The sequence below is a fragment of the Sebastes umbrosus genome, chromosome 1 (assembly GCF_015220745.1).
Source record: "Sebastes umbrosus isolate fSebUmb1 chromosome 1, fSebUmb1.pri, whole genome shotgun sequence".
NCBI classification, from domain to species: domain Eukaryota; kingdom Metazoa; phylum Chordata; class Actinopteri; order Perciformes; family Sebastidae; genus Sebastes; species Sebastes umbrosus.
This window is the reverse complement of record NC_051269.1, coordinates 32,989,944-33,011,619: the sequence shown is the minus strand read 5'-3', so window position 1 is coordinate 33,011,619 and position 21,676 is coordinate 32,989,944. Positions and strand designations below refer to the sequence as shown.

Here is a 21,676-nt window from a genome sequence, read left to right as displayed (position 1 = left end):
CTCTGTTGGTCTGGAGGAGCTGCAGCATTTATTTCTGCATAAACGTCCCCTGTGCATTCACTAGATATTCTCAGAGCTAAACTAACTCTTCTGCAGTGTGGAGTGAACGCGTGTTCACGTCTAGAGGTGGAGCGAGCTGAGCTGTCTGAGTGAAGGCGAGCAGGCAGAGGAGGAGGGTACAGCGGCTACACGCGAACGCGCATATGCGAGCGCGCATGTGTGACGACCCGCTACATTTATGCACGTACAAAGTTACAAATAGTCCCTTTAATTGATGAGAAAATATAAATGGGTGGTTATAACATCATACAAGTCAAGTCAAATTTTTTTTTTCATATAGCCCAATATCAAAAATCACACATTTTGGGGCTTCACAATCTGTACAGCATACGACATCCTCTGTCCTTTAAAGTACGATCCTCTCACCTCTCAAAAACGTAACCAAAAAAGAGCTTTTAACAGGGAAAGAAATGGAAGAAACTTCAGGAAGAGCACCTGAGGAGGGATACTGATGTTGTATTAATAAAGGAAACACTGTTCTTTTTGATAGATAAGACTGTAGCCCAGAGACGCCAAATTTGACTTCCAATTGGTCAAGGAGTATACGATGATCAATAGTGTCTATATCTGCACTGAGATCCAATAATAAAAGCACAGAGGGGGAATCTGAATCCATTTTTTTAGTAAGCATAGATTCAGTGGAGTGGCAGGCCCTGAAAGCAGATTGAAAGCTGTGCATTGAAGCTCTTTAGAGCTTAGAGACAGGTCGATAATTATTTAGAGACCCTAGGTCAAGGTGTGTTTTTTAAGTAGAGGATTAACCACGGCAGCTAGTGGGGACAAAAGCAGTAAAAGACAAGTTGACAATATTCAGCATTGTAGGTCCCAGCAATGGCCTGAGATCTTTAAAAAGTTTAACTGGTAAGTAGGGCTGTCAAAGTTAATAAGATAATAATAATAATAATAATAACGCAAATTTGTTTTAACTCCACTAATTTCTTTAACGCAATTGGTCTTTCGGAAGTTGTAGCGGGCTCAGTTTTAAAGCTAGGGTGAAGATACTATCATATGAACTTAGAAAACCATTAGTACCAACCATGTCATACTAGCTCCTCGCCTAGGATGTTAAATAACGCTCCAAATGTGCGCTAACTTTTGGCGAGGAAAAATTGTCATGGCCAATTTCAAAGGGGTCCCTTGACCTCTGACCTCAAGATATGTGAATGAAAATGGGTTCTATGGGTACCCACGAGTCTCCCCTTTACAGACATGCCCACTTTATGATAATCACATGCAGTTTGGGGGCAAGTCATAGTCAAGTCAGCACACTGACACACTGACAGCTGTTGTTGTCTGTTGGGCTGCAGTTTGCCATGTTATGATTTGAGCATTTTTTTTATGCTAATATTTTTCATTTCGTTTTGTGATGTTAATTGATTACCGATACTGGTAAGGGGTCGAGGAGGCAGGTGGTGAGTTTAATAGCTTAAACCAGCCCAGACAATCTATCAATAGAGACGGTCTCAAAATGTGTACGGACAGAGACTAACTGGGATTAGACATATGAATACTGCCCTGCAGAATTTGCGGACGTAGCTGGGGTACAGGAACTAATTTTATATCTAATCTCACCTATTTTTCTACAAAATAAATCTAAAAAAGCATGTGCTGTAAAGGCTGAGCTGCTAACAGTCAGCTGTTTTGGGGTAAGCTTGGCTACAGTGGCAAAGAGAAATCTAGAATTGTGTATACACCTTGACAGCTTAAGCCATGTATCACACCTTTTTGACATCTAATTCAGCATTTCCACTGAAGTCTAGCCACACAGACTGTAAATCTACTCATGTGGGGATGTGTTTGGTCTCCAACATTAACCTGACGCATTATTTCAGCAAAAACCTGCCCAATAAATGCTGTACCGGCTGAGGCAGGTCATCTGCTGTCCAGCCTCCTGTTCTGAGTCAGCCGTGAGGGAAACCACACAACTGTGGCCACGGAAACCACCGACGGACTGCTCATCAGTCTCAACATGTTGCTGAGGAACATCCTGATCATACCAAGAAAGTGAGTGCATCTTATACGGTCACGTAGCCGTCTCCTGGCAGAGAGATGATTACCTCTGGAACATTTTCATAATAAGAGCCAAGTCCTCTGGTGCTGAAATACAGCGGAGTTTCCAAGTGAGATCCAGCTTGGTCCCAGTAAACAAATGTTCAGCATTGCCAGTTGTGATAAATCTGGACTACTGTGTTAAAACTATCATTCGCAGGCCTTATGGGAACGTAAATTCACAAGCCAGTGAAAAGAACAGAGAGCACAGGGGAGCCATGAATATTTTGATTGGGCTTTTATTTGCACTTTAAGCCAGCCACTTAACTCCCGCCACCCGTCACTCAAAATCATAACAAACTGGAAATGGCACGGTGTTCCTAAGGTCTAAATAAAATAGATTTTGTGCTGTTGCACTTGATCCCGTTTCGAGTTGTAGCCTTCGTCTTTTTTCTGACATGTTTTCACAATTGCAAATAATAGCTTTGTAAAAGTCAGCTGAGGATCTAATTAACATTCCTGCAGGAAAAATGCTCTGCATCCAAAAGGGATGACCTTGGACTTGTTATGTAGTTGTGTCTTCAATTAAAAACATTTAGTGGTTTCTCTCTCACTGTGTATAAGTCATCATGATGGGAAATGTAAAATGCTCTTGATCACTTTTATAGCCATGTGTCTCGACCAACAAGAAAACACAGATAAAAGTAGTTTCCATTCACTCACATGCACACAGCTTGTCTCGACCTCAAATACTCTCCTTTCAAAATGACTCTATTACAGATTTAACATCTGTTTGCAAGGAAAAGAGGAACTCCCCTCATCATTACCTAAAAAATGTTTGGTAATTTATTGCTAAATGACAAAATGCTTTTTCTACACATATTTTATGTTAAAAATAAACTTCACGTCCCTCCTGTTATTAAAAAGAACTACAACTTTACAACAATCAAAGTAAGATTTCTTAGTTGATTAGTCGTTTTTTATGCTTTTTTTCATGCCGTATTCCAAGAAACTTATGAACACATCTCTGGTAAACATAAAATTTAAAGTGCTTTTGTGTGATTCTTTGTGGAGGAACTCCAGTTTTACAGATCTGTCGATTAAACCAACTAATCGATTAGTCGACAAAAATCATATGAGTGTTATTCGTCAAAGAACTTCTTTGGTCGAGGATAGCCCTAATTTAAAGGGACACAAGTGTCTTTTAGCGTACCCTTACCCATACATCTTTATATACCTAAGCCATTGCTAAAATGCAGTGCAGACAGTTGTCTGTCTGCACAGCCAGTGCAAACAGTTGTCTGTGTGCACAGCCAGTGCAGGCATATACATCAAACTGCTCGTTAAGTGCTTCCCGTAAAATATTATATGCGTGCAACATTACATGCAATGGGGGGGTATCACTTCATATATGTTATTCTTGAAATGGCTATAATGACTGTGGCGCTTTGGGAAAGCAAGTAACAAATTTAATTACTTCATTTTTTTTGAAGTGGCTGGCTGGATGTGGCCCAACCCAGTGGGAAAACATGTGCGTTTAACAAGGGACACAGAGTTAATTAACAGCTACCAACTGACATTTACCATCAGTGGCACAGCACACTTACAGAGTCGGGAATCTCATCACTGTTTTTTACAGTGATGGAGGAATTCATGCACGACAAAGTGAGAGGAGATGAGATTACGTCTGGTTTACACACCCAGTGTTTCCAGTCCCCCCCTGCCATGCTCAGAGGTGATTGCCGTGTCTCAGTTCTCCTCTAATGGGGAAACCAGCGCCTGAGGGTATTAGCAGTCAGACAGGAGGAAACGTGTACCTCACTCAAGGATTTCCATGGAACATATGAAACTGTATGAGGAGATATACTGCCTTTGCATGTGTGCGGTTGGCCCTCACCTCAGTTCAGACAGCTGGATAGCAGGATTTTGGTTTTGATTATATAATACAATGTTCAGATCAAATCCGGGAAACCAACAGACACTTCTAATATGCTAGTTTTCTTACCTTCTCCTCTTCCATACTTGGCCGAGGGCGACCAGGTCTCGGCATTAATGAAGCCGAGCTCTCTGCACACCACTTGTGCAGCGGAGATGGAGAAGTCATCATCGCAAACCGTCCCCCACTCTCCATTGTAGAAAACTTCCACCCGGCCCTCGTAGTGTTTCCGCTTCTCCCCGGCTAGACGTAGCTGGATTACAGGGGGGCTGGATTCTGACTGGGCGCTGCACAGCGCCAACATGCACAGCAAGGTGGACAAGAGACAGGGGATGGCAGCTGGGCGCAGCATGATGCAGGAGAAGGGAGGAAAAGACGGTGATCTAGGGGGAAATAAGACAAATGACTGTAAGCGTCGGTAATAGAAGCTGTACTGAACAATTCAAATTGAATATTTCTAAATGAGATGGACTTTAAGTAACATTTTCCAATTCCAAAGAGTTAAATTGAGGGCTGAACGTTGCAGAGGCAGACAGTAATTTGTGGCATGTGGTAGTTTTATCCATAATTTGAGCAGCCTTGTGCAGTTTGGCTCCCAGAAACCCCTAACTGGCCTCTACAAGTATAAGCTTGTGAATCACCACCAGAATTCACCACAGTTTTACAATATATTAAGCAAACAGTGACTGCCAATAAGAGAGAGAAGAGGGAGAATGCGGAAAGGTTTGGGTGAGAACGACAGTATGTTTCTGAGACATGGATTCCTCTCTCTGTCTTTCTGACAGCCTAATGGAGAGCAAATGTGTTCTCCAGCGGTGCTGCCCCTCACATTTATCTTCTGATCTGTGCCTGGAGGCAGCATGACTGAGGTTCAGAGGGAAAGTTGACTCCACCCTGATATTTCATGGCAAACCATGAAAGTGTAAACGGAGGGACCAGAAGCCCCCAGGGAGAAATTCTCCTGGAGGAAAGGGAGGGAAGTAAGACAGTGAAAGTAAGGAGACCTCCACGTCTTTAGTGCATTTAAGGGGAGGACGGGGGGTGCCTTCCAGGTTGACGTCATAGCAACAGCCAAACAAACTACAGAGCACACAGGCTTGAAAGGACACAGTACACAGTCAATAAATTGTGAGACTGCATGAGACGTCACTTGTGATCATCTGTAACATCTGGTTTATCTTATCATGAGAGCTCAGCAGGAGGAAGGAGCTACTTTAATTTGGCCTTCAGTGCGTCTCTTCTCACAGCAGTTAAAGCAGCAGTGGGTAGAAGTGGAGCAAATATGATTAAAAAAAGTTATTTTTATAAAACGGTCACTATAATCTGAAAAAAATCATGTGCCTCTGTGTCCTCCGGTGCTCCTAATGACATCTGCGAGATTTCCCAGACCGGAGGAAAACAACCAATCAGAGCCGAGCTGGAGCCTTGCCGTCTCTGAGCAGCTGTCAATCACTCACAAACTCAGATCAAACGGTCAAACTAGGTAGCGCTGATCAAATATGAATCAATATTCTGTTACTGTAATGCCTATTTCTGTTTTCAGAAACATCTTACTGTTTAGCTGCAAAATGAAAAAGTTTGTGACCCGGCAGCCATGTTGAGATCAGTTGAGGAAATACTATACTAGTTTGACCATTTGATTGGAGTTATAGAGTGATTGACAGCTGCCTCTGTTGAATGAACAGCCAATAGGAACGCTCTCTCTCTCTGAAATGACCTGTCTCCCGTCACGGGGTAGATTTTTTAAAGCCTGAAAGCAGAGCCATGAGGAGGTGCAGAAGTCTAGTTTCCTCTCAGAACACTTGAATTACAATATGCTGAAAGGTTATTATGGAATTTTTGCCCGATGATGCCAAAAAATATTCTGCCTACTGCAGGTTTAAGAATGACTGAATAAACAATACCACGTTTTAAAGTAGTCCATCAGAGTGCACTTCTGAACTCCACATACCCATTTATGGAAAACTAACACTCCTCCTGAATATGGGTAATGTATGTTCTGGATTATATACTGCTTACAAAACCAGTGAAGACACTCCCACCTCCTACAGAAGAATGTTTAACCCTCAAACTTGACTTGTACTGAGAGCAGGTTGCAGATGGAGAATGTGTCATTGTAGAAACTTTAAAACATAGATAGATAGATAGATAGATAGTAACTTTATTGATCCCGAGGGAAATTCAAGTTTCCAGCATCAGTTCCATAGTGCAAAACATGTTAGTAAAAACGCAGTAAAAAAGTTAGTTGTGCAAAGTACAAAAAAATATACCAGATATAAAAAATAAAGGAGATGAAGAAAACTGTTAAAACTGAATATAGTGCAGGGTAACAGCTGTGATACACGACTATTAAAAAAGTGAATATAGTGCAGAAGAGACTGTTAAAAATGAATATAGTGCAGGGTAACAGCTGTGATACACGACTATTAAAAAAGTGAATATAGTGCAGAAGAGACTGTTAAAAATGAATATAGTGCAGGGTAACAGCTGTGATACACGACTATTAAAAAAGTGAATATGGTGCAGAAGAGACTGTTAAAAATGAATATAGTGCAGGGTAACTCCAGTAGCTTAGTCTATGAAAGTGCACTGTGTGGATTATTTGTACTTTACATGTAGTCTTGCATGAGAACAATAAAGGCCAAACAATAATTGAAAGCTGCCTGTCAGTGAAAAGGTAGCCAAGGATTGTCAAGTCAACTGGAAAAAACGCAAAATTACACATGCTGAATTTATTGCTTTCTCAGTCAAAGCCAGTGCTCTTGTATTGTGTCCATTGTTCAATTCAGAAAAGCACAAATCAACCATCAAGTGCCTGTTAAGCCCAGGCCAGCAGCACAAATCCCCAATATTTACTGCACAGTGAGTGATAAAAGAAAGACCTCATCGAGAGTCAGAAGAGTCCTTCAGCCAGGGAATTGAAATTAACCCCTGCCACCTGCCAAACAACAGGGTAAATGTTTGCTGTGGCAGGTAAATATTTCAGGTCACCTGCCACCATGGCAGACAGGTTTTCCTTATATTAGGAAATATTATTTAAAAAAAGAAATTCTAAAGCAAAAATTAAATATTGGGTAACACTTCATTTTACAGGTCCACAAATTTTACTGTAATTAAGTGATAATTAGACAGTAACCTATTAGTGCCAATATTTACCTCAATTTATCGAAAATTACTTTATTAAAAACATTATGTAATAGTTTTATTCTGCTATTTCTCAATAACTGGTAATTAATTTAATACATTTCCAGGAAAAAGAATACAAAGTTAATTTGTATGCTTTATTCCCATGTATGCTGATAAATAGATAATAATTAGCAAATAACGTCTTTGAAATGTCTTAATTTTTTTTCTTATTAGACTTCTCAAGCCTAAGGGCCCTATTTTAACCATTAACAACTATTTTAGCATATAATTATTAAATAATGTTTATAATAAAGTCATTTTCGATACATTTTGAGGTACATTTTTGGGGATAATTTGGCAGTAATTACACAGAAATTTCATTTATGTTACTTGCTAATTAATCACCTAATTACCATGAAATTTGCAGACCTGTAAAATGAAGTGTTACAGAATATAGTCATGCATTAAGGTTACATGATATATTTGATAATACAGTCTGGTACCACTGACTCACTGTTTACTATTTTAAAGTGTTCTACTTAGATTTCAGAAGTAGCAGACAGAAAACATGAGTGGTTGGTAGAAATGTTCAGTGACCTGCCACAGTGGCAGATGAGGAAAAGCTTAATTTCAGACCCTGCATGCAGCTTCTTCAGTACTAGATATAATGCATAAATAGCATAGGGCTGCTAATTCCTTTAGCATTATTAGGTTATATTCAGGACATGTTCATGTCTAATTAAGCTACCTTTTGGCAGCTGGGCCACTTAAAGCTAAATTGAACACAAACATAGGATGGAAAACACACTTCAATTAGTTTTAAAAGGAGAAAAAAGCCTAATTTACCACATTTTTTATGGTTTAAGTCGTACAGAGAGGAAACACTTACTTTGACAGACTGAAGAAGAAGCAACAAACACTCCCCCAAGACGCAGACTTTGAGGTTTTCCAGCCTGTTGGAGGAGGATGGAGATGTGAAAGCAGCGGGTCTTTGTCTTAGTGCTCTTCTTCCTCCTGGCTGCTGTTTGCTGCTCAACTCTCCTCAACTCTCAGATCCGTCCCACCAAGTTACCACGCTGAACTGAGCAGCCAATCAGAGGCCGCCTCAGCATCCTGGACACGCCCCCTCCAGGCCCAATCACCAGGGTTACAAAAACACACTGCATGAGACCATGAGACCTGTCACACTGACATCTTCTGGCTCAACACAGCCTTAATCTGCATCTGTTTAGTGTTGAAAAATCCAAAAATTAATAATTGACTTCTGTGGAATTTTTTTTTATTTTATTAACTCAACTTTATTTATATAGCACCTTTTTATTCATGCAGCCCAAAGTGCTTCACAGAGCAAGATTGAAAAAGCAAAGACAAAACAACAAACAAACAATAAATTTAATTTTGCAAGACTTAAAATGACAACAATGAAAAATAAAATATTAAAATAAATCAGTCATACACTGTCAATAACCCTCTAACATTCAGTTTTAACAGGTTTTTTTATTCAGTTGTGTAATTTTGCTTTTTTCCAGTTGACTTAACAATCCTTGGGCTACCTTTTCACTGACAGGCAGCTTTCAATTATTGTTTGGCCTTATTGTTCTCATGCAAGACTACATGTAATGTACAAATAATGCACACAGTGCACTTTCATAGACTAAGCTACTGGAGTTACCCTGCACTATATTCATTTTTAACAGTCTCTTCTGCACTAAATTCATATTTTAATAGTCCTGTATCACAGTTGTTACCCTGCACTATATTCAGTTTTAACAGTTTTCTTCATCTCCTTGTATTTTTATATCTGGTATATATTTTTTTTGTACTTTTTACTTTGCACTACTAACTTTTTTACTGCCTTTTTACTAACATGTTTTGCACTATGGAACTGTGATGCTGGAAACTTGAATTTACCTCGGGATCAATAAAGTTACTATCTATCTATCTATCTATCTATCTATCTATCTATCTATCTATCTATCTATGTTTTAAAGTTTCTACAATGACACACTCTCCATCTGCAACCTGCTCTCAGTACAAGTCAAGTTTGAGGGTTAAACATTCTTCTGTTGGAGGTGGGAGTGTCTTCACTGGTTTTGTAAACAGTGTATAATCCAGAACATACATTACACGTATTCAAGAGGAGTGTTAGTTTTCCATAAATGGGTATGTGGAGTTCATCTAAGTCTATCTAACACCAAGATATTTAATGCTGCTGTTATAATTCTAATTCTTACAGTCAGGGCTGGCTTAAGGCATAGGCCATATAGGCGGTCGCCTAAGGCGCCACCTTCTGGGGGGCACTGGTCGCCCTCAAAAAAAAACAAAAACATTTTTTTTCCGGTGGGCGCCCTTCTTCATTTTCTGTACTGAGGTAACAAATGAACAAATAAATAAATAAATAAAAAAAAAACACTGCATGAGACCTGACATCTTATGGCTTTACACAGCCTATAAAAGAGGGACTGACACTGTATTTCTTTTAAGTGTTGAAAAATCCAAAAGTTAACATAATTGACTTATGTGGAATTATGTTAATTTATTAACTCAACTTTATTTATATAGCACCTTTTATTCATGCAGCCCAAAGTGCTTCACAGAGCAAGATTCAAAGAGCACAGACACATACACACACCCATACAACACATACCCTTCCACACACTTCCCCTCCCTGTTGTCCCTGTAGCTGTTATTTCAGTTTCTGTGCAAGTACATTTTGAGAGATACATAAAAACCTGAGTCAAATTCCTTGTATATATGTACTTGGCGAATAAAACTAATTCTGATTCTTCTGAAATAAAAGTCACTAGAATAAATAGGGGCAAGAGATAGAAATAGTAAGAAAACCAATGATTAAGACTTAAAAACTAAGGCAATAAAAGACGAGGTACCTAAAAAGATGTCTTAAGGTTTCTTTTAAAAGTGTCCACAGAGGTTCATTGCTTATTTATTAAAGTATTATTACATGCTTTAATGTTCTTTTTGCACTTTCCAAAAGAAAGAAGGTTGAGGATGCGCTCTTTGATACCCAAAACTGACTCCACATCCCAAAATTTCCTCACAGCTGACACTCAAATTGACTCAAAGACCTGTCCAGGGTGTTCCCTGCCTTCGCCCATTGTCAACTGGGATTGGTTTAAGTACAGCAGAGTTCTTCATGTCTGTCTTCATCAGTCGTCTGGTGTTGTTTTTAGTGCTGTGCGGTGAAGTAAAAAACTATTTCCACATGTTGGACAATAAAGTAACACGCTAACTAACTGCCATGTCTAAACCTCCTGACTGATCTGTCAGAATAAACTCTACTTAGGGTCCCATCAGGACCCGCCCTGTGTCTGTGGTACTGTGGTGTTTAAGGACACCACCATGTGGTGAGAAGGTTCCAGCAAAGTTGTCTGATGTGTAAATAAAGCTTCAGTAGGCAACAATTGTTTGGCATCATTGGCCAAAAAATTCCATAATAACCTTTCAGCATATTATAATTCAAGTGTTCTGAGAGAAAGCCAGACTTCTGCACCTCCACATGGCTCTGTTTCCAGGCTTTAAAAAATCTAGCCCGTGATGGGAGACTTTGACCAATAACAGGTAATTTCAGAGAGAGCATTCCTATTGGCTGTGCTCCGGCTGGTGGGCGGTGCTTGGTATTTCCTCAGCTGATCTCAACATGACTGCCGGGTCAAACTTTGTCATTTTACAGCTAAACAGTACACTACAAGATGATTCTGAGAACATTTGAGGCGAGAAATAGGCATTACAGTAACAGACTATTGACTCATATTTGATCAGCGCTGCCTAGTTTGACCGTTTGATCGGAGTTTGCGAGTGATTGACAGCTGCTCAGAGACGGCGGGCTCCAGCTGGGTTGTTTTCTTCCGGTTTGACACCGGAGGACACAGAGGCACATTATTATTTTTTTCAGGTTACCTGTCTCATGCACTACTGTCAGGATATAGCGACCATTTTATAAAAATAACTTTTTTTAATCATGTTTGCTTCAATCTCGCCTACTTTAGCTTCAAGAACATAAACATTTGAGCCATATGTAATAACAGGTAAGTCTTGAATTTACTGACACAAGTGACATCAAACAAAAAGAAATTACCAAAATTAGCTTGAACATGTTTTAACATCATTCAAATTACAACCGACTGTACTACTGACTGTAGCTTTTCTAGGGTTCTACACCTCCTCCATTTCAATTTGAAAAATGTTGATTTATTCAGCATTTTTTTCTTTGCTAATTAGTTTTTAAAAAGTGACACATTTCCACTCCTCCATCAAGATGACTGCCTCTCGTCTCAATCTGCTGTGTCTGTTACTAATGGATTTCCTTCCTGCAACGTTTTACATGGAGAAATAAGTGTGTAGTGCATCTAGTGGCACTGAGAGGCAAAACAATAAAAACTGTTGGCCACATTTGGTAAACTACCCTGCTTCAAACAGGTTTGGCTACAGAGATGTGTCACAATTGTGATTTAATGAGGATGACCACTTGTTTTGTCTGACTAAACATCATTAAACTGTTGTCAACTGTTGTCGCCTGTTCTTCGCTAAACTGATTCACTATATAGTTAACTGTTAACAAAACAAACAGATGAACAATATAAGATAAAGAAGAGGCTGTTTTTTTCTTCTTCTGTCAATCTAAAATGCGATACAGTTCTGCTGTAGCTCAGGTGAGCAGGAAAGAGGTCGCCTTTGTAGTCAAGTTGCAACAGAACAGAGGGATGTTGAAGCAGATCAGACACATAACTGCAAGTCTAATGCTGGTAGAGATCCAAGTTAGTGACTGAAGTACCTTAGTAGTGATTTTTATCATTTACAGGGCACAAATTTAACCCTACTTGTGATTTCTCATTTCAATTTGACATCATGAATGAATATTGAAATGGTTAAATAATGGGCAGCTGCTCGCAAAACCACTGACACGCCACTGTTGTGGACCACACCACATGACCATAGATTTATGACTACATTGTTATAATTGTTGAATCTGACTGCCGGAGGAAACTGAACCCTCTTGACTCACAAAACAAAATGCCACTAATGACATGTTAGTAAAAAGCAACAGGACATTGACTACGAGGGCATGAAGACAGTGATGCAATTTGGTTTCTGTCTTCGCTGTAGGGATAAACAAAGGCCGAGTTTGCTTCTGCTTCTGTTTATCACTGCCGTGATAGTGGACTCAGGAACAACAAAGATGTTATGTGTTTCGGATTTGTTATGTGCTGCAGGCAAAGAAGCATATAAATCTTTACCATTTATTCAGGAATGCACAAAATATAGCAGTTAACATACAATCTGGGTACTTAATTCTTCAATTTTACAAATATTAGGAACAATATTCTTTTCATAAAGTATAAAATTTACACATATTGTACTGTAACAATGGATTTGCATCGAAAAGCACCTTCAGACTAATAAAACACCACAACAATAGGACACAGAGTCACACTGAAACAGTCATTTCACAAGGACATTTGGCAACTGATTGTGCTGACGTGAAACAAGGCGTCCACAGAAGAATCTGTCCTTTATACCTGAAACACTTGTGCTCTCTTTCAGGTTCAGTCGGAGCAGAAAATGCTGATGTATGTTAGCAATGAAGATATGATGAACTCTCTCACCCAAAACACAGACCTTCACCTCAACAGCAAACCCATTTTAACTCACTGTTGTTCAGGATGTTTTGATCATAAAATATAAATGCTGTATACAGTTCACTTTGGCAACAGAGTTTGGAAACAACTGCATGAAGGAAAGAATTAGAGAAAAGAAAGAAACTTAAAAAAATAAAAAAATAAAGGCACACCAGCAACATTTGGGGTCACATAAAATATGAATACAGTCCAAAATACCTATATGGCAATGACATAACGTGTTTCTAACTTTCCTGCATTCAAACACAGAGCGAGAAAATGAAACATGGCACATGGTTTAATATTACAGTATAATAAGAGCAAAGTTTTTACTACTTAAAAGTTTCTCCACCCATCACCGTCAAACCATCATCAAATGAATAAGATATTATTGAAGAGAATTTAAGATTCTCTTAAGTGCTCTTCATATTTAACAATCCCAGAGATTTATGGTAGGCATAAAATGATGTCAAAAATCTGTGGTTTAACTTCAAACTCTGCATAACTGAGGACTTCATCACACTTTGTATATGCAACACGTTCTCATCCCAACTCGTCACATACTGACGCTTTGTCAGACCCCTCGGCATCACTTTTTCCATCGCAGTAAACTCGTGCTTAATGTTGTGAATTAAACAAAAAACTCGCTTAGGTTCAGGCAACAAAACCACTTAGTTAGGTTTAGGAAAAAACATGATTGGGCTTAAGACTAATACGTTTTTACAGTGCAAATGTGACGACATTGTGAACACGGGACACGAACAAACAGCGGATTGTAAAGTGAAAGTGAAACTTAACGCACAGGACACGAACAGCGGTCTCCTGGATGAAAGCCTTGTATTTGTTGGACCCATACACCTCCCCTCCTGCCCATCTTGTGTGTCTCTTTCGCTCTTTAAACTACGTCACCACAGGACTTTCCCTGTGCGTTTATTGTTTTCGCGGATGAGTTTACATTGCAGTTAATGGAAAGCTTAGTTTGTCTCATACCGCTGCTCAAGGGTGCCTTGTGCTGCGGTATCGGACGCCAACAGCCGTGACAGAGCGTCGATATTTGACGCCCTGGGAATGAGAACAGGCTGGTATATGTTACCGTGTGAAACACAAACAAACTCAAAGGCAACTTAAGAAATATTATATAAGTAATATTACTTACAGTTCATTTACTGATGAAAGTAGATCAACTAAAACCTCTGCGACAAAAAAAATGGCAGCAAGAAATATCTACAGGCCAGGAAACACCATGGTCAGTTTAGGCACTCAATAGAGAGATTTGTCCTTTCTGAAGACTGTATCATCAACACAGTTAATCCACTGTGCTAAAAGATGTCTGTGCTTTGTGGCCGCATCGTCTTTCCCTTAGTTCCCACGTTATTTCCTACAGTTTTGTGTTAAACATGCTGTATAAAACAAAAATTCTTTGTAATAGAACAAATGCGCACACATTTCAAAGAAGAGGATCAACAGTAAAAAACTGATGAATAATAAAATGAACCTTTACTGTAAATCCTTAACCAAAGATCAATAAATCTCCTTCAGAATAATTAAAATACACCTCTTGATAACTTTGTGCTTCTTCAAACTGCCATGACATGATTCACACTATGAACAGTTATTGCTCTGGTTTCATATTTCATTCTGAAAAGAGCAACCGTTCTGGATTTCAAATTTATTTTTTTTGAGAAGGGAGAAAGAAAAGGTTGACGTGTGCTTGATGTACAGTATTTACATCAATGTTGTAGTGAGAGTTTGATTAAAGGCCTCTTAGTCTGTTCCCAGTTTGGCGATCAGCTCATCACAGATCTTTGTGAGCTCCTCGATCTCTTGATTCTGAGAGAGACATAAAGAAGAAGAGTATTTAGAAATTGGGGGTGAAGCTAAAACACAGGGACAGAAACATAATTCTGCACAGATACAATAAAAGTCAAAATCTTCAAATCTGTACTCCGAGAAGATTTTTCTCAATGTGAACACCTACAACATTTAACTGGGCATGTCCATCGCGCTGTGCTTAACACTAATCACTAATCACACTTAATGTGAGTCTAGTTTTAGCAAATGAAACACTGCCCCCTAGTGTTTTCATGGATGTAAAGCCAGTGTGTTGGTAGACGTGCATTTATAAAATCTGTGCTGAATGCCTGCACATGATGAAGTACTTAACAGTGATTTTACAGATCGCTGTAAATTAATCTCTTTTGAAATCACTGTAATTTAGTGCCATTATTCTGCATTTTTTAAAAACATCGTGAGTCACTGGAGAGCAATTTTGCTATAAAATCTTTTGAATCTAATTCCACAAAACAGGAAAAGATCATTTTCCACAGCAAGGACAAAAAGTTCCTCTTGGTGCAGCAAGTAAAAAGCTAATGGGAAGACACTTTTATCCTTTTCACTAAACTCAAAAAGAAAGCCAAACATAACAAAGAAAAATGAGAAGGGACAGGAAACAACAGGTTTTGTTGGAATATGGTCTTAACCTTGGGAAACACTGTAATCTTACCACTGGTGAGACAGAAAGCCCACAAATGATCTCAAGCTCTTAAGGTACTTGACAGGAAGCCAAACACCCATCACCTTAATGCCTAAGAAATCATAATTGACTGAGCTGGGACAATCTTATCAAATGTACAGATGCTTGTTTAAACTATAATATTTTGCATGGCTTGGCTCCTCCCCCCCTTAGTACTTTTATAAAACAGAAAACAACTAATGATAGACACACCAGGTTTGTTTGCAAGTTGGGATTGTATAAGACCTTTGAGGAGGACTGCCTTTGGACAGTCAACATTTTCAGTGAGAGCAGTTCACACAAGGAACAGTCTGCCAACAATTATCAGAGACTGTGACACATATCGTTCATTTAAAATGAGTGAAGAATGTGTTTTTATAAAAAGTGTTTTGATAAGTACAGTATTGCTGTTGCTGTTTTAAAGTATTTCATGTGTCTTTTGTCATTACACCTGCCACGGGACTACAGATGAAAATTAACCAAGAGGCTAAAACTGACACTTTACATTTACAGAAATGTCTATTAATGTGCACTGTCCCTGTGACTTTAAACTGTATAGATAAATGAATAAATAAACTGTGATCTTATTTGTTTGCAGTAATAATTCCTACATACCACAATTCATTTGATACACTGATGTTTAAACAAGCCTTGTTTAGCACCTTTTACCAGACGTCTGACTTGAAAAGAGAAGTCTAACACACAAACTGAAAACTGTCCCAGTGAAAGCGATTTAACCTCAATCATCCAGAGTGTTTTTTCAGCGTACCCTGCCTTGCACTCGCTCAGTTTTAACACAGTGAATCAATTTTAATCATGTTTGCAGTCATCCTACCTTTTGAAGGACAGCTCTTTCAAGCGACTCCACCTTCATCTGCTCCTTCCTCAGGCCGGCGCTTAGCGCGACGCCCTCAGAGTTGGCCTTGGCACGTACCTGGGCTATGTCCTCATTAGCCCTGTTAGAAGGGAAGTGAAGGAGACAAGAGAGATCGTCAATATGAGAGTCTAGCCTCGAAATTTAAATGGGATTTTCAGGATTAAAAACCTATCTAATGATTATATCCCAGAATCACAAAGTGCAGACATGGAAGCTTACTTGTCCAGTTTCTCCTCAGCGTGCAGTTTGAGGGTTTGGTATCGCTGCTCCTCCTGCTTGATCCGCATCAGGTAGTCCTGCGCACACTTCTTCAGCACCTCCTCATTCTGGAGAGAGATGCATGCAGAGAATATCCAGTGATCTGGCTATCCAATATCAATATCTATAACTAATAAGTGGCAGTTGGTTGGATCTCATGAGATACTGAAGCTCTACTGACCTTCTTGAAGCCCTCCAGGACTCCCTTCATGTTCTCGTACCTCCTGAAGAGGTCGGCGAAGGAGCGCTCCACAGAGTTGAGGTCGGCAATGGCCTGATCCCTCTCTAAGGTCAACTGCCTGACTGTTTTATTGCCGGACAGGGACTTCTGCTGCTGCTCATCCTCTGCAACCAACACAGGAGATTCAATATACAAGATGAATAGGGCTGGATGTACAGTATACCACATCATAAAGACTGAGCTGAAACATCACAGTAAAATGCAACTTTGAAATGTATGTGGGCACATCATCAGGTGAAATAATAAAAATAGCAGCATTTCAGTGCATTTTACTAAATTGTATATATCAAAAGACAGTGTACTTATAAAGTATGAGAGCACTGGTATGCTTTCCATTGTTTTGGATCTGTAGGCTACTTCAGCACATTGTGTTTGATATGAAGCAGTGACTATAAGATTAGTGCCAACTCTAAGCCTTGTGGCGGCTTGAGTGTCTGGGACTCTTAGCCCTTTTTAAACATACTACTAGCTCTTCAATTTTAAGAAAATGCAGCAGGACAGCGATCCAAAACATACAAACAATGCAAACCAACAGCGAAATACACTTGACTGACAGTACAACTGATCAAGTGGGATCTACTCTCTGAAGACAACCTGGCTGCAGTACAGGCCCAGCAGAGCATCATGAGGAAAGCATGTTTTTGTGCCACAGTCTACAACAAGCAGTTGTAGACTACAAAAGATTACCTTTATTTCGTTTAAGTAAACTCAATCCAATTACTTCATGCACCCTTTTATGTGGATGTAAATACTCTCAGAATAAAGTTGAGTTGACATTTTAACCTCATTGTCATTGTTTCATTTCATATTCTATCCACTGCAACAGACCCAGCACAACAAAAATGCATATTTCAAGTGCAGTGTTTACGTTTATGTCACAATGTTGGAGAGCAGTCATTAAAAACACACAGTTTTTTTTTTGTTAAATTGCTAAAACGCAATTTCTGAAACTAGGGCCCTCTTTGTTGAAACTCTACACACAAAAACAAAAAACATACACAAAATATCTTACATCTCTTGCATTCATTTAAAACTTCATAACCTCTTCTAAAATTGGTATTTTTGCATCACAACTTTACACACAAACACCAAATAAATAGCTCTTTCCACATGCCAACTATGAACACAAATGCAACGGGGAAACAAACTAATTTGTTTGCATGCGCATTCTGGGTGCAGGTGATTGATAACTGACCGTGGTATTTCAATGGCAGTGTTTAGTGTTTGAATATATGCGGTGACTGTAATTGTAAATGTATGGATTTCTTTGTCTGTGTTGATGTTGCAAATGGAGCTGCTGAGATGCAAGAAAAATTGAACACTTGATCTGACAATAAAGTAATATATCATCATCATAATCATGTGCTTATGGTCCAGCATAATTGGCAACAGTTTGGCTATATGAGTTAGTGGCTTCAATAATTGTGCCACAAATACCAATTTTTGTGTATTGGAAATTACAAAAAAATGTAATAAGACGTTCTGGTGCCATGAGGTGCTAGGCCAGTTAAACAAACAAACCCATATAGAATTAACCACGAGGTGGCAGCAACTCACCAATCATCTGTGCAACTGTTTTCTCATACTCTGCAACTATTTTCCTGTCAAGATAAGAATAGAAAGGGAACCGTTTGTCAACTTTGTTTCTCTAAATTATCGATTTTTTTTCTACAAGCAAGGTTAAGGAGGAACAGTGAAGCTTCATACCTCATCTCCAAAACCTCAGTTCTGCTCTCCTCATACTTCCTCTTCCACTCATTGACCTCAATCTCTTTAGTGATGATCTGATTGGAAGACAGGACACAAAGAGAAATATGTTAAGATCTAAGAAATAAACCATCAGCAGATTCACTTCATGAAACGAGCGCTGTGTTTCTGACAGTGACGTACCTCTTCTCTGATCAGGGTGAGCACTGCGGCCTTGTCCATCTCACTCAGAGGTATGTTGTCCTGGGACAGGGCTGTTGTGTCTGGAAGCTCACTGCTGGTCACCTTTGTTGTGTGCTTCATGGATATCTCCCTCTGTGAAAGAAAACATACTGTGTGCTCAGTCTTAAGATCTGACAAGAACATCCACGATCCTTACTTTTTCTAAACAAATCCCTTATGGCACGTCACAAATCACCACATCTGCTGTTTTTACTTTTCAGATCACATGATGTCTCTGCAAGGTGCACTCTGGGAAAACTGTTTCAATCAAACATTTGTATAACCAGAAGGTGCAAATGTGGTTATCTTAGACAAATATAGTGTGAGTAAACTATTAGATTATTGTAGCTATGGAGCGTAAGAAAGCAACACAGTCCCAGTATGAAAAAAATAAAAATAGGACTCCAATTATGGCTTAAATATCTTCTTCCCAACTGAGATAAAGAACAATCAGTGCAAAACAAGCCGGTCATGTTTAAATATTCATACTGCTCCCTCCCTGTGGTTCCTGTAGTCTACTTACCATATCATCTTTCAGACAGCAGGTGTCCTTCTCATCCAGGTGATCTGTAATATTAGTCTCAGGACCTTTGAGGAGAAAAAACACATAGTTCAGTGACAAAGACAGCAGTTAATTGTACTAATTATTACCTATATCTACGTTACAAAAAATAATCCACACCGTAGCCTATCGGTGCTCAATGTCAAATACTTAAGAATATGGGCACTATTTGTCTTAGAGTGTCCTGTTCCCGTGATGAAAAGATGGTGTGACTCAGACTGTGGGAACATTTTCCCCCCCAGTGTAACATTTATAACTTTCTTATATCCAGGACAGGGTTTTGCTGAGCATGCATGCTCCATTTTATTCCTTTATAAAGTTTGACACATTCTCGGGCCTTTGCAGTCTCCAATACTCCAACAGTAAATGCTGAGAAAATGAATTATGTAACTGAATAACTCTTCTTGTTCACAGTTTCTAATTCATTCTGAACTGGCACCTCTCTGGTCTGTCATACTGCATGTCTTATAAGATCCTACTCACAAGTAAATTAAGAAGGTCAAGTGGAATAAAAGAGACCAGATATTATGACTGTCGATAGAATTATTTAGGCTACTAGTGCTGTTTGTTTCACATAATAAAAATGTGCATTGCTTTGTGAACAAATAGGTCTGTTGGTTGTTCCACTAATGCTGATTTAAAGTGAAAAGTGTGATCTTTAGCATTACTTAATAATAACCTTACCATGACCCATATCTGTTTCTTTTCACTATCTGCTATTGTTCATTTTAACCTCTAACATTGCTTTAAATTTTAGTGGTGATTTTCAGTGGAGGGTTTGAAGACCCAAACATACCATCCATAAAAGATATATCATCGATTGGCTGTTTTTTCATTGGTGCTTTGATGCATGCGGGTTCTCCTCTCTCCTCCTGGCAGTCTGTCGTCTGGCCCATGATGCCAGTGGAGGCAAGCTTCTCCTCATCAGTGGCGTGATGAACTCGCTGAGTGATCTCTGGGGTCTGAGCCACCACCTCATCCTCCTCCTGCAGACAACGGAGGAAGATAGGATCCACATTGTAATGGGATTTATTTCATACATAGATACCAAATATTGAATATATTTAAATATAAATATACTAACGCCTTACAGGAAGAAAAACATTCTGTTTTAAGCAGCATTAATAAAAACTTTTCCTATATGGAAAAGTGTATATGCACCGATGTGGATACAAACTTTTAATGAACAAATATGGATACAGATCCAACGTAACTCCATTTCATGAATATATTCCAGATGCACTATGCTGTGGAAGTTACGTTATGGAAGGTAACATTGGTGGGCCTTGACAAGCTGTGTTACAATAATTTAATATCTTAAGACCAATGATTCTCAGTGTGAGGTCCGGGGAACCACAAGGGTCACTGGGACTCTGTTAGGGGGTCCGCAAAATAATTTGCTATAAATTATAAAATTGTGTTCGATCATTAAAAAGTGTGTATCTACAGATGGGGACCATTTGCTCCAATCAACCTAAAATATTGTGTCCATTACTCCCTGCATTAGCTTTGGGCCAATAGAAACTCTGATATGAGCAATAAGTTCATTATTTTTAAGTTGAAGCACTTACTGAAAGTCAGCTTTAAATAAGTAAGTAATAAGTAAACTTCTGAATTTATTAGGACTATGCCAGTCTTGCTACTGTCCATTTTCTGAAAGCTTTTAGGATCAATTACTTAAAATGTGGGTTATAAATGCTGTCAAGTTGAGTCCAAATGCAATTTGAATAAAATCATCCTCTGTTTAAAAGTATATAAGTGGTATTAACATTCAATAACATTGCAAATTTGCCGTCTGTGGGACTAATAAAGGATCATCCGATCTTATCTTAACATGAATCAAATTTAAATGTTTTTCTGTTTATCAGTGTGAAACATGTTTGAAGTATTTAGGTTGAAAAGTTTTAGAATACAAATAGTCCCAATGGCATCTAAGAGTACAAATTGTAGTAAGCATTACGCTTAATCGGTGTTACGATTATGAGTTGTTTTTTTTTAAATGTTCTCCCCTGTAAGGGGTCCCTGGCCCCAAAAAGTTAGAGTTAGAAACTCTGGTGTTACACAATGTCTTGCAGATATCTCCTGAGGATGAAGGAGTAGATAATGTTGAGGGCATATGGGAGCAGCAGACTAATATTTGACTGCAGGGTGATAAATCACACATCTCATCTGTCACCATGCCAAGCCAGCACTGCAGAGCTGGAGCCACTGCTGATGCCCCTGTCACAGTGTGTGTGTGTGTGTGTGTGTGTGTGTGGAGGTTAGACAGCTGCTGAATAATGGACATTGCAGTGTCACTGCAGTAAGGTGCAACATTTCAGCTGACAAAACACACGTTACCTGATTGCACACGTCGAGCACCAAAGACTGGCTCTCATCATACTTCTGAACTTTACAGGAATTCCTACAAAATAAACACATGACGACAATACAAGTGTCAGAATATAGAGATCCAAAAGTAGTGATCCTTAAAAAGTTTAACTCCTCTTCCTCCTGTTTCTACAACCATTGAGCTGCAAGCATTTCTAGCCCCATGATAAGTGAGATACA

The 21,676-nt window shown here is 39.1% G+C and overlaps 2 protein-coding genes across 5 annotated transcripts in view; both read right to left on the bottom strand.

The window, feature by feature from the left end:
- The window catches only part of loxl2a (lysyl oxidase-like 2a), a 37,361-nt gene extending 29,212 nt beyond the window's left edge, over positions 1-8,149 (bottom strand). The window contains exons 1-2 of the mRNA XM_037774591.1: positions 8,001-8,149; positions 4,055-4,368 (exon numbers count right to left, since the gene is read on the bottom strand). Of these exons, the coding sequence (XP_037630519.1) occupies positions 4,055-4,337 (283 nt within the window). The 5' untranslated portion in view covers positions 4,338-4,368; positions 8,001-8,149. The remainder of the gene's footprint in view (positions 1-4,054; positions 4,369-8,000) is intronic.
- A 6,194-nt stretch (positions 8,150-14,343) lies between these two features.
- Positions 14,344-21,676, bottom strand: part of tacc1 (transforming, acidic coiled-coil containing protein 1) — a 36,206-nt gene continuing 28,873 nt past the window's right edge. For all 4 annotated transcript variants that reach the window (XM_037786796.1, XM_037786790.1, XM_037786774.1 and 1 more), the window contains 10 exons: positions 21,467-21,530; positions 19,923-20,112; positions 19,088-19,152; positions 18,526-18,657; positions 18,343-18,419; positions 18,193-18,236; positions 16,576-16,739; positions 16,356-16,462; positions 16,095-16,215; positions 14,344-14,577 (listed from right to left, as the gene is read on the bottom strand). In XM_037786796.1, the coding sequence (XP_037642724.1) occupies positions 14,512-14,577; positions 16,095-16,215; positions 16,356-16,462; positions 16,576-16,739; positions 18,193-18,236; positions 18,343-18,419; positions 18,526-18,657; positions 19,088-19,152; positions 19,923-20,112; positions 21,467-21,530 (1,030 nt within the window). In that variant the 3' untranslated portion in view covers positions 14,344-14,511. The remainder of the gene's footprint in view (positions 14,578-16,094; positions 16,216-16,355; positions 16,463-16,575; positions 16,740-18,192; positions 18,237-18,342; positions 18,420-18,525; positions 18,658-19,087; positions 19,153-19,922; positions 20,113-21,466; positions 21,531-21,676) is intronic.